Genomic DNA, 13954 nt, shown 5'->3' on the forward strand with positions numbered 1-13954 from the left:
TTTTAGGCTGGCATTCTTCTGTTTGTCTTTTCAATTGCAGTGATTAATTTGCTTATGTGCCTAATGCTTAATAAATGCATTTTATGCATTACATTATTAATGGATAAGTATTTTTAGTCACAAATCTATGGCATGTTATCGTGTGTTTTTAGATGGCATTCCCCGATCAGTGCTGAAGGACTGGAGGAAGGTGAAGAAGCTCAAGCAGACGGGCGAGTCCTTCCTGCAGGATGACTCGTGCTCAGAAATTGGCCCCAACCTGCAGAAGTGCAGGGAGTGCCGCTCCATCCGCACTAAGAAAGGAGAGGAGCCTGCCCACTCACCCGTCTTCTGCCGCTTCTACCACTTCCGCCGGTAAGTGTGACTGAAGTATGGAGCCACATGTCATGTTTATGTTGCACTGATTATACCAGGGGTCGGCAACCTATGGCGCTTATGCCTTCATTGGCATTTGGAGGGGTAATCACTGGCACGTGACATCAAGAGAGGGGAACTAGAATTTATTTATATAAAGTCCCTTACACCTGCATGCCAGTCTACCTCTTGATGTAATCGTTCCTCATAATCATGCAGGGTGATTATGAAATTAATGGGAAGCTAGCCACCATTAAAATGTGACGAGATCGTGCTAGTCTGCGGAAGAGCACAGTGCACTCAAACCATTTGTGCATCATGAGTCACTGATACCGAGGCACAGATAAATTCAGGCAGCACTTGAAAATGCATCTGCTTTGCGTTGGTTGTGTTGCACAGTTGAACGGATGACATCCTTCATTTTCTTATTGTACTTGTTGATTTTTGCTTTCAGAACAACACTCAATGTAGACTAGAAGATACACAATCAATGTTTGAGATTTCCAACCCAGCATACTCGCTACAAGGGCTGGGCAGTATGACAATATATATAATGTGGCTACGATATAAAGTGTCAATCGATAGAGATTTTGCTATTTCGTGTATATCGCAATATGTAAATATCCATGTGCGTGGCATGTTTATCTATCAGTGGGCAGGGCTTCACGTGAGACTGAGAGAATTTAAGAGACATGGACAGTGTTTTTCTGGCATTGAAATTTTTTTATGAAATTCAGCAAATTCAATGAAATTCATCTTGCGTTAGGCACTTTAAAAGCGCTAAATATGCTTCTCATCTTACGTCTTTCGCATCTGTATTTCACATGATCTCTGGAGCACGTAAGCACGCTGCCTAATCATTAAATGGCTTAACCAACAGCATTTTTGTATGAATGGACCTTTTTTAGAACTTGATCTCAGAACAGTTTGAAAAGCACCTTATTTTCATCCTTCCTCCATATACAGCCTTCGAATGCAGCATTTTCCATTTCCGGGCACAGGCTGTAATTTGAAGTTAACTTGTAGCTATAATTTGTGTTTAAAAAGACTCATTGTAAGACAGACTATTAACATATTTGTTTAGGTACATATAAAAGACGATATCTTCTGGCGGAAGGATGGCACTTAATGAATTTGCTTAATAAAAAATGCTTTAATGAAAATTTGTGTCCTTAATACATTTTTATCTACTCTAGTAACCATTTTATTAAAGCAATAAGTCAGTTAAAAGAGTAGTGTTTCATTTACATATCGGGTTAAGCATTTTAAGGTCTTGATAGAGGAAGTTTTTGGGTCAAGTCTGTAAGCACAATGAGAATGTCGAGAGGTTATTAGTAGCCAGGCTCAAAACATAGATTGTAACCATTTTTTAAATGTATGAAAATATTTATCATTGATAGGTGCCTCGTTGGTTGTCTTTAAATGCAAAACAAATCTGCTTCTTACTGATTCCAAAGCTATTTTTCCTTCCATTTAATATCATCATCATCGTCGTCAGAGCCATCTTAGGCACTCTGCGGGACCAGGTTGATGTCATCACACTAAATTTACTCAGTGTTTACTTCTCGTGCTGTTTTTCCACCATGTCTTGTGTCAACAGTTTTCCCCTCTCTCTCATTATGTTGTTACAACTCAGGATCGCTCTTAGAGAGGGAAATGAACTCTAATTACACACTCTCTCTCTCCAGCCTCTCTTACAGTAAGAACGGAGTGATCCGGATTGATGGCTTCTCCTCTCCTGATCAGTATGATGAAGAGGCTCACAGTCTTTGGGCTCCAGATGGATATGAAGAAAACAATCTGGACTTGGAGACCTCCAAATACATCCTCAGCTACATCGGTGACAAATTCTGTCAGCTGGTTATGACTGAGAACACAGCAGCTACATGGATAAAGAAAGATGGTGCGTTAGTATGATAAATCCTGAAAACAACCTAAACAGCCCTTCCATGTACATCAAATTCTCTTCACCCTGACATTCACTTTAGACATAGAATATTAAAGGAAAATTCCAGGTTTAATACAAGTTAAGCTCAATCGACAGCATTTGTGGCATGATGTTGATTACCACAAAAAATAATTTTGACTACTATGTCCTTTTCTTTAAAAAAAAAAAAAAAAAAAAAAAAAAAAAAAAGAAAAAGTCTAAGTTACACTGAGGCACTTATGAATGGAGCCAATTACATTACACTTACTTTTGAGTTTGTTGACATTACAATGCATGGCAATGAAGTTATAGCCAATTTTACAACTTTATACAGAAAAGGTTAGTAAGCAATTTTGTCACACTAAAATCATGTTAACGCATATTATTTATGTCTTGTGGCTATACTTTTGAAACAGTAAGTATTTTAATGTTTACAGCTTACTAAAGCAATAAACCAAGAGAGGCCATGCATCTGTCATTTTTATGTGGTAAAATCACATGTAGGTTTATAGGGTTTTTTTTATACATCAGATACAGTAGTTCCGACCTTACATTCTGAGGCGATTATATAAATAATGTTCATTAGCCTAACGTAGCAACTTGCCACATTAATATAGATGCAACCAATGTGCAGTCACAGCTGTGCATATACTGACTATTTTTGGAAATTCGACAATAACTTAAAACGTGGATCATCCAGTCATATACCAGAGTTAGGACTATACAGTTATAATTTTGAAAAAAATGGAAAACTAAATTCATTTGTCATAAATGAACTCCTAAAAGTGAGAATGAGTGAATGTCCATTTCATCCGTCTCCTGTTTGCTTTGATCTGCAGCCACGTTTGCCTGGAAGAGAGCGGTGCGCGGCGTGAGAGAGAGCTGCGACGCATGTGAAGCCACATTGTTTAACATTCACTGGGTCTGCCAAAAATGTGGATTTGTGGTGTGTTTGGACTGTTACAAGGCCAAGGAGAGGAAGAGCTCAAAAGGTCAGTTGTCATTTTCATATTCACCTTTGAACACTGACTGTGCTTGTACACTCCTGCTTGCTGTTTTAGCTCTCAACCTGAGCAACAGGGTCAGAAATTAACCAGGGCTTGGGGCAGAAATGCTTATGTACATATATACAGCTCTGGAAAAAATTAAGAGACCACTGCAAAATTATCAGTTTCTCTGGTTCTTTACTATTTATAGGTATGTGTTTGAGTAAAATGAACATTTTTGTTTTATTCTATAAAGTACTGACAACATTTCTCCCAAATTCCAAATAAAAATACTGTCATTTAGAGCATTTATTTGCAGAAAATGACAACTGGTCAAAATAACAAAAGATGCAGTGTTTTCAGACCTCAAATAATACAAAGAAAACCAGTTCATATTAATTTTTAAACAACACAATACTAATGTCTTAACTTAGGAAGAGTTCAGAAATCAGTATTTGGTGGAATAACCCTGAGTTTCAATCACAGCTTTCATGCATCTTGGCATGCTCTCTACCAGTCTTTCACATTGCTGTTGGGTGATTTATGCCACTCCTGGCGCAAAAATTCAAGAAGCTTGGCTTTGTTTGATGGCTTGTGGCCATCCATCTTCCTCTTGATCACATTCCAGAGGTTTTTAATGGGGTTCAGGTGTGGAGATAGGGCTGGCCATGATGGGGTCTTGATCCGGTGGTCCTCCAACCACACCTTGATTTGAACTGGCTGTGTTGTATGGAGCATTGTCCTGCTGGAAAAACCAATCCTCAGGAGTTAGGGACCATTGTCAGAGCAGAAGGAAGCAAGTTTTCTTCCAGGATAACCTTGTACGTGGCTTGATTCATGCATCCTTCGCAAAGACGAATCTGCCCGAATCCAACCTTGCAGAAGCACCCCCAGATCATCACTGATCCTCCACCTGGTTGTCTAATGGTTAGACGGAGACCGGCATTCGAGCCACAGTGTCTCGCACCCACTGTGAAATTTGCTGGAGTATCGTGATGATCTGGGGGTGCTTCAGCAAGGATGGAATCGGGCAGATTTGTCTTTGTGAAGGACGCATGCCATTAAAAGGGGGGTTATCCCCTTTTCTCCCCCTTTCTCCCAAATTTGGCATGCCCAATTCCCAATGCTCATTAGGTCCTTGTAGTGGCACAGTTGCTCACCCTAAGCTGGCTGGTGGAGGACAAATCTCAGTTGCTTCCGAGACAGTCAGCCTGCGCATCTCATCACGTGGCTTGCTGGGCACGTTACCGTGGAGACTTGACACGTGTGGAGGCTCCGCGATCTCCTTGATCTCCTTGGCGAACTTACTATGCACCCCATCGAGAGCGAGAACCACTATATCGCGACCACAAGAAGGGTAACCCATGTGACTCTACCCTCCCTAGCAACCGGGCCAATTTGGTTGCTTAGGAGTAGGGATGGGCGATACCATTATTTTGTTTTTGATCTGATACCAATAATACCAATAAAGTCCAATATTGTTGATACCGATACCAATACTTCTGTTAATTTTTTTTTTTTTTTTTTTTTTTCTTGGGATAAAATGGGTAATTTAAAATATTATTTTTAGTCATAATTCAAATCATTTTTATTTTTTTTTACATTTGTGAGCCTAAACAGAAAATTATCAGACTTGTTTACCCTTACAAAAATTAACCATGGTTTCACTACATAACTATAGTTTAACCATGGTATTTACTTAAACCATAGTTACCACACAATTAACTACGGTTACTACTACAATATTACTGTAGTAAAACCATGGTTAACTATTTCATTTAATTATTTATTAACGACAACTACCCACAAACTCTTTATAAGAAATGTATCCTTTAGATATGTTGTTATTTTAGTGAGAAACAAGCTGTTTCTCTGATTTTCTATCATTACCTCTGCAAGGCACTGATCCCTCTTGTTTGAAAGAGCCTTGTGATGGCACAAGCGCTTGACGGCTTGTGTCTTTCAGCATGCATGTTAAGATGAGTGGAAGAAGAAATAGTTTCCATCTATTTGCTAATATAGCCTAATCCTTTTCACTTTGAAGCTTATGATTATTGTTTATCTTCATGGTAACCAAATAATAATATATTTTTTAAATATGTTAAAATCAATATTTTTGTGTGAGGATTGATATTTTTGATACATCAGTATCGGAAGTAACGATACTTTAGGATCAATCCGCCCATCCCTACTTAGTTTTTTTTTTTTTTTTAATGGATGTCTATGGAGGAGATGCTTTAGTGTGCTGAATAAACTGCTTTTGTGAGAAAACAGCTCATCACTTAATGAATTGATCGCTTGTCCACTAATCTTCAACATGTTTTACACTGAACAATCCAGTTTACTACAAAAGAATTGCAGACACGGACAACTTTGTGACTGGTAGGTGTCATTTTACGGGTCTCCCCATTCATTTGTATGATATCCACAAACGGTGACTTACTGTCGTAATGCAGATGTAGACTGTTACGCTCTCTCCTATGGTAAAGGCGTGGAGGTAGTTATCTCTATATAGAAGATCTCTGCTTTATGGTTGGGGATTCAAAGAAGGAATATCCCACATCCAACTTTGAATTGTAGCAGCATCAGATACTGCCAGGTACTCATGCCCATCCCTAATATGAAGTAGTTTTTCATAAAAAAAAATACAAATTAAAAAAAAAACCTTTGAAAAACACTAAACATGAGAAAACAAAAAAACAATCCGAACATCTCCAAAACCGCAAAATCCTTCTTTGTCGTTTTTACTGTATTATTTAATTTAATTATTTACAGCCGTAATTGTTCAGATTAATTACAGTTGTGCGCAAAAGTTTGCATACCCTTGGAGATTTGGAAATATATGTACCATTTTTAAAGAAAACATGAGTGAGCAGGCAAAACACATTTCTTTTATTTCTTATGGGATTCATATTCAACTGTAGGTTATAACAGAATGGCACAATCATAAAACAAAACATGGCAACAAAGAAAAAAATGAAATGACCTGTTCAAAAGTCTGCATACCCTTAGTTCATAATACTGTGTATTGCCCCCTTTAGCATCAATAACAGCGTGCAGTCTTTTGTAATAGTTGTCTATGAGGCCCCAAATTATTGCAGGTGGTATAGCTGCCCATTCGTCTTGGCAAAATGCCTCCAGGTCATGCAAAGTCTTTGGTCGTCTTGCATAAACCGCACGTTTTAGATCTCCCCAGAGTGGCTCGATGATATTAAGGTCAGGAGACTGTGATGGCCACTTCAGGTCCTTCACCTTTTTTCTGCTGTAACCACTGGAGGGTCAACTTGGCCTTGTGCTCAGGGTCATTGTCATGCTGGAAAGTCCAAGAGCGTCCCATGCGCAGCTTTCGTGCATAAGAATGCAAATTTTCTGCCAGTATTTTCTGATAACATGCTGCATTCATCTTGCCATCAATTTTCACAAGATTCCCCGTGCCTTTTAGAGCTCACACACCCCCAAAACATCAGTTAGCCATCACCATGCTTCACAGTGGAGATGGTATTCTTTTCACTATTGGCCTTGTTGACCCCTCTCCAAACATAGCGCTTATGGTTGTGACCATAAAGCTCTATTTTGGTCTCATCACTCCAAATTACAGTGTGCCAGAAGCTGTGAGGCGTGTCAAGGTGTTGTCAGGCATATTGTAACCCGGCTTTTTTGTGGCATTGGTGCAGTAAAGGCTTCTTTCTGGCAACTCGATCATGCAGCTCATTTTTGTTCAAGTATCATCGTATTATGCTCCTTGAAACAACCACACCGTCTTTTTCCAGAGCAGCCTGTATTTCTCCTGAGGTTACCTGTGGGTTTTTCTTTGTATCCCGAACAATTCTTCTGGCAGTTGTGGCTGAAATCTTTCTTGGTCTACCTGACCTTGCCTTGGTATCAAGAGATCCCCAAATTTTCCACTTCTTAATAAGTGATTGAACAGTACTGACTGGCATTTTCAAGGCTTTGGATATCTTTTTATATCCTTTTCCATCTTTATAAAGTTCCATTACCTTGTTACGCAGGTCTTTTGACAGTTCTTTTCTGCTCCCCATGTCTCAGTATCTAGCCTGCTCAGTGCATCCACGTGAGAGCTAACAAACTCGTTGACTATTTATTCACAGACACTAATTGCAATTTAAAAAGCCTCAGGTGTGGGAAATTAACCTTTAATTGCCATTTAAACCTGTGTGAGTCACCTTGTGTGTCTGAAACAAGGCCAAACATTCAAGGGTATGTAAACTTTTGATCAGGGCCATTTGGGTGATTTCTGTTATCATTATGATTTAAAAAGGAGCCAAACAACTATGTGATAATAAATGGCTTCATATGATCACTATCCTTAAATAAAAGACAGTTTTTTTGCATGATCAGTCATATTTTCAAAATCAATGCCAAAATTTCACAATTTCTGCCAGGGTATGTACATTTTGAGCACAACTGTAATTTATTCAGTTTAAGTATTTGACACAGGGTGGCCCAAAAAAAAAAAACAACGGGGCCAATACGTTTGCTCATATCTGATATTGATTGCACAATTTTTGGCGTACTTCTACGACTTTTTGTAAACAACAAAATTATGTCACTATGACGTCATAGTGAGCAACAACTGGGCCACCTTGTACTGTAAGTGTAAACAGATACGACAATGTGTGATTTCATATGTTTAGAAAATAATTATGCCTTCATAACAGTGCCCTCAAAAAGCAATTCCAGGGGGGCAAATATTTCCCCTTTGGATGTGCCGATATCTTATTATTTAAAATGGAACAGCCAATATCAGTATTTTAACGGTTTTGATTTATTATGCTACCTTTGTTTAAATCACTGTTAAGTAATTACACAGCATCTAAAGAAATTGAAATAATAACTTTTTTTCTCTATGTTTCTACATGTTTTCAGTGTTTCAAAGTAAATGGTCTCAGTTATAAACAAAACACTGAAACAAAAAGCTCAATATGTTGTTTTTTTTAACTATCGGCCAAAGTCAGATTGTGAAGATGATTGCTTTTATTAGCCCATACATTGGTGTGTCAGTCCCCATGTCGTAGAAAACCTGGAACTAACAGGTAATGTATAAAGTATGATTTCCATGCATGGCAAAGTCATGGAATTTTTTGTTGTTGTTTTTTTTGTGAAAAATCTCTATAAAATGATTCATATGCAGTAAACACAGGTGACTGAAAGAGTCATGGAAATATCATGTAAATGCATTGGTCAAAAGGAGGGAACCCTGAAAAAGTTCATTTGTGACACTGCTTTGCAGTTGCATGTGCCGCAGTCGTCAGAGTCTAGTGTCCTAAAGGTGGGTTCTGTTTGATTTACGGGGCTGGGGTGTGTGTGTGTGTGTGTGTGTGGTGTGTGTGTGTGTGTGTGTGTGTGTGTGCATGCTGCAGGATGTTGCAGTCATTCTAGGACTGTCTGGCTTGGCTGTCTCAGGGGCTTAAGGCATAGTTCTGTCTCATCTGTGTCCTCATTAAAGTCTCCCTTTCCCTCTCTTCAGCTCTTTATGTCACCCCCAGTATTCTGCCTCGGCATTAAATGAAACTCTGGCTCTGAGGTGTCATTTTTGCTGAATCACGCCTGTGTATCCTATCCCACAAGGCTCACAGCTCCATTTTTACTTTGAAGTATAAACACCACTTTTCCTCTGCAGGAAAAAATGGCATTTAAATGCTGTGTCTCTCTGTGAGTAATGTGCCTTTCATTTTTCCACAGACAAAGAGCTGTACGCCTGGTTGAAATGCGTAAAAGGACAGCCACATGATCACAAGCACCTGATGCCAACGCAGATCATTCCAGGAACTGGTATGGAAAGAGACGCTTCCACTCCAGCATGATGCCACATTTCAGATTGCTTTTAGTTATGCCTTGGGAAGGAGTAAAAAAAATAAATAAAAAAAAAGAACAACAGAGAAGTGCTTCACATGACTGTTGTTTTGTGTGTGTTTTAGTTCTGACAGACTTGGTGAACGCTATGCACATGCTCAGGGAGAAGTACGCCATTAAATCACACTGCTCGTGTACTGGGAAACAGAACACGGTACTCAACAAGCTGCCGTCCACCAATGGCATCTCTCAGGTGTGTGTGTGTGTGTGAAAACAGAACATCTTTATTATCCGTTGACAAGGCTGATGGTAGATTTGACCTGACATGCAAATGCAAAACTGTTGCAAAATTATTAATACAATGCCAAATTCAGTCATCAGAAATGACTGTGATTGTTCCATCCTAACCATCACTGAGAAAATTAGCAAACACCTTCAATGTGCTGCTTCAGCTGAGGCCTGTACAATTATTTACCCCTGAATTTAGGAGATGTATTATTTAGACCCATTGTACTTCACCAATTAAAGTTCCACTCCTTTTAAACACAAACTCCGACACCCTTTCAGTCACATGCTTATTTTCACATTCTGTTCTGCTTTGTAATGTTGAATTCAGTCCTGCTCAATAAACCTCTGAATGTTTATTCCTCTGTGCACGTTCCACGGATTCTAGTCCATGTCCTCAAAGCGCTGAGCTGTATCTGACACGCTCTCTCTGTTTTCACAGGTTTTACAGAACATGCTCAATCACAGCAACAAGATCTCTCTGTGTAAGCCTGAGAGCGGCCAGCAGAACTCCTCATTGAAGGTGGAGGCCAACGGAGGGAGCAGTCCTGCCAGCGACACCAGCAATGATAGCAAGTTCACCCCGCCTGAGTCCCAGTCGCCGCTGCACTTCCTTGCCGATCTTGCTGAGCAGAAGTCCCGCGAAGAAAAGAAGGGTGGGTATCGAATGATAGAGCTTAAACAATCCAACCTCAGGCAGTGTAAATATCATTCATGAAAACTAAATGAAAACATTTTCATTAACTGAAATCAAAACTGAAACTGGTATCATTGGAAAAACTTTAAACTTAAATCCATTTTCATGACTTCAAAACTAGCTTAACTAAAATAAACATATTTTAAAAATATAATATAAAATGAATATTATAAAATGTGAAGCCTTAAAAAAAAAAAAAAAAAAAACCTGTCTTCATTACACGAAAATGCCTCTAAATAGCAATAACTGTGGACGGCCCAGAGAAATGTAACATTGTTAAACTTACAGTATATAAATGATGGAGCCCCTTAGAGGACAAGGAGGAATTTTATTTTCTGAAATAGTTTTGCGTTCCCTCACAAAAATGTGGTTTTGGTTTTACTACAAATACCATAGTTGAACTGTGGTTACTGTAGTAAAACCATGGTTAATTTTCCTAAGAAGTGGATAAAACTATTGCGAAGGAACCCAAAATAATTAAAAGGAGATGCAACATTTTTACGAGGGTACGCAAAATTTATTACGAGGGAACACAAACAATTGACCCTTTTCAGAGTGTGATGATGCATTTCCGCCTTATTTTGAAGTGTAAATCTAGCAATCTAGTAACTTTTTTTATATTTGCATTGTATTAATTATTTCATGTTAATTCATGAGTTTGTGTCATATTACCCTGTAATAAGTTTTTAAAAATGTGTTACCACAGCTGCGATGAGGTTTCTCATACATGGTAAATATGGCATCTTTCTCTCTTCTGACTGCTCTAATCCACCGCTTTCTATTTTTGTCTTCTTTTGGAAAGCTGTGTAAGCATAATAGTGGATTTTTTCTTTTGCTGTTATAGCACACGGGCAAGCAAAAATTATATTTGCTGTCGTATCCCATTTAACACTATACAAGTTTACCCTGCTATCATGTACTTCCACATTCCAAACCTGGATATGTGAAAATGGTCCATAGCGAGGGAATGCTAAACTTAGGAACTAAGGAAGCGCCCATGAACTGAAAAATGTGAAGATTGAAACTAATAATAAAAGTTATATTTGTATTATTATATTACAAAAAGAACTGAAATTAACAATCCCACTGGAATGCTCATTAGACTCTAAGGCATTGATTTTGAGTTGGGATGCAGATGTACATTTTCTGGTGTTAACAACAGTAAGGTTACCTATAACATCGATAAAACAAAAAATTTACACCTGATATCTATGGCTAGATTATTCTGATAGTGCTAAGGAGTGGCTCTTATTGATTTAAGTTCAGTCATCTCTTGGAATTTCTGAAGGCAAACCAAACCAGTTAGATTTTCTTACACTCCAAAAAATATTTAAGTCTATTTTTAGGATTTACGCATTTCAGTTTCATAACAAAATTACATCAAATTCAATTGTGTAATTACATTTATTTTTTATTAATAATATTTAAAATATTGACATTTTTAAAATTTTATTTTGGTAAAGATTACTCAATTCAATTTTATGGAAATTTGTTATGAAATTAAAATGCATAAATCTTAAAATGATTTTTTTTAATGTGTACAATCAGAGAGCATTAGAAGAGAACAGATGTTACACAGAAGGAAAGCTTCTAGCTTTGTCCACAATTTACAAAGGTCCAAGTTTAGGTACCCTAAACACATTAAAGAACTATAAAGACAAAATATAAACATTTAGAAAATTCCAAGGTTGTAACAAAAATGTATTATATTCCCTCACTCCCCCAAAGTAGCCTACTATACATTAATTTAGTAGAGCTGCAGAAGTGATATGATAATATCAATTAAAGTACTATAGTTGATACAGTTAGTAAACTCATAGAGGTTTGCACCTGAGGTTTCTGTGCCGATTTCAAAAATGTGTCTAGCGCCATGCTTCTCACTGGTTTTTGCAGCGCTGTATTGATTCAGGGCTGGAGAGCGGTCTGCAAATAAAAACGCAGCTGCTCTGCGCTTACACTGGTCTGTCCATTGAGCCATGCTGATAAATGGTCCGGGTAGTAGATAGCTCATTTTTGTTCCGTTTTTGATGTACGGAAGTTGTCAGCTGATGTTGTTTAACAGAAAATTGCAGCGCATAAATGGAGACCGAGAGGGCGAGAGAAAGTTAACCAAATCTGTAGTCACTCCAATGCGACCTATAACAAAATTAAGTCGCACTAACTAAATTTAAAACTAAACTAAACCAACAATAAAAGGACAAATTTAAGATAAAAGATTTTTAAGATTTTTTTTTTTTTAAACTATAATAACCCTGACTTGAAGCATGGCTGAAGCAATGGCATAGCCATCTGACCCTGTGTTTTTCCTTTCTCTGCGAGCATGAGCGTGCTTGACAGGCAGCCAGCATTCTACAATCCTCACATTTAGTGGTGTACATTACAGGCCTTTTTAGTCCTGAGCTCCCACAGTCTAAAGAGCCCACCTAACCACATGTTTATCTAGTTCTTCAGCTGCTCTCACATGCCGAACAGGCTGCTCTCTCCAAATGAACTGCATTTAAAAGACCATCAGCGCTGTGGTCTTTGGCATACATACAGATTGTTGCCTAGTGCAACATATAGAAGTTTCTTCATTTAGCCAGTAGTGCTTTAATTGCACTTTGTGAGAAGTCTACATTTGTGGTATTTCATGTGTTGTTTAAAGCAACACTGAAGCTTTCATAGCACTTAAAAACAGTTCTCTATACTTTGTATAGTTTTGTTTTTTAGTTTTTTTTAGTTTTAGTTTTTTGTCACCATTCACACCATTTCATATTGTAAGATGCTTTAAAACAACAAAATCAAATTTGGCCCTTTTTACTCTCAATAAATATTTTATTTTTGATTCCATTAATAATTCAGTAGATAAATGTTTTTTGTTTTATTTTTTTGGCGTACTCTGAGTTTGTGTAGGAGTTGGTGTTGTGCTGGGAGCTGGACGTTTGCTGGATTCCATCTCTAAGATAACTTCACCTAGTGTTGCAGTTTGTTGTCGCTGTTGAATAGCGGAAGAGAAGCTATTACTGTCTGAGTCAAGGCTCTTGGGAGCGTGCATAAACGTCACATCCTTTGATTTTCCCGGCAAAAACGACCCGCTCCCTTCGCATTAAAATCAGTCTACAGGCTTTAATAGGCAACCTAGGAAGTCCGGGAAGGACTCCTTTTTTTAAGTTGCATTACCAGCTGTTCACACATGGCAAAAAAAGGGCGAATATTACATGAAAATTGTTACATATTGCACCTTTAAACAATGTGAAAGAGATTGACACCTAAGGTTTAAATAGCTGTATGTCTGTGCTCCTCTCCTGCAGAGAACAAAGAGTCTGTTGCAGGGACGATAAAGGAGGAGAAGGAGCAGTCAGATGCTTTAGAGTCTCTGCACAGTAAAGTGTCTTCCCTGGAGCAGGGCTCCACCCTCCGAGACCTCCTCACCACTACTGCCGGCAAACTGCGCCTGGGCTCCACAGATGCAGGCATCGCATTTGCTCCTGTCTACTCTACTGCCTCTCAGGTCAGAGAGTAAACCAATACCTACAGATTACACTAAAACACACATATATATACACTGGTGGCCAAAAGTTTGGAATAATGTACAGATTTTGCTCTTATGGAAAGAAATTGGTACTTTTATTCACAAAAGTGGCATTCAGCTGATCACTATGTATAGTCAGGACATTAATAACGTGAAAAATTACTATTACAATTTGGAAAAAAAAACATTTTTCGGAACTTCTTAAACTACATCAAAGAGTTCTCATTAAAAAATCCTCCACGTGCAGCAGTGACAGAGTTGCAGATCTTTGGCATTCTAGCTGTCAGTTTGTCCAGATACTCAGGTGACATTTCACCCCACACTTCCTGTAGCACTTGCCATAGATGTCTTTTCGGGCACTTCTCACGCACCTTACAGTC

The 13954-nt window shown here is 38.3% G+C and overlaps 1 protein-coding gene across 3 annotated transcripts in view; it reads left to right on the top strand.

Moving 5' to 3' along the window:
- Positions 1 to 13954, top strand: part of LOC127422901 (probable JmjC domain-containing histone demethylation protein 2C) — a 244566-nt gene that overhangs the window by 212025 nt on the left and 18587 nt on the right. For all 3 annotated transcript variants that reach the window (XM_051666731.1, XM_051666732.1, XM_051666733.1), the window contains 7 exons: positions 153 to 354; positions 2043 to 2257; positions 3121 to 3273; positions 8971 to 9060; positions 9207 to 9334; positions 9809 to 10022; positions 13354 to 13553. In XM_051666731.1, coding sequence (XP_051522691.1) covers positions 153 to 354; positions 2043 to 2257; positions 3121 to 3273; positions 8971 to 9060; positions 9207 to 9334; positions 9809 to 10022; positions 13354 to 13553 — 1202 coding nt within the window. The remainder of the gene's footprint in view (positions 1 to 152; positions 355 to 2042; positions 2258 to 3120; positions 3274 to 8970; positions 9061 to 9206; positions 9335 to 9808; positions 10023 to 13353; positions 13554 to 13954) is intronic.

This window comes from Myxocyprinus asiaticus, chromosome 32 (assembly GCF_019703515.2).
Source record: "Myxocyprinus asiaticus isolate MX2 ecotype Aquarium Trade chromosome 32, UBuf_Myxa_2, whole genome shotgun sequence".
NCBI lineage: Eukaryota > Metazoa > Chordata > Actinopteri > Cypriniformes > Catostomidae > Myxocyprinus > Myxocyprinus asiaticus.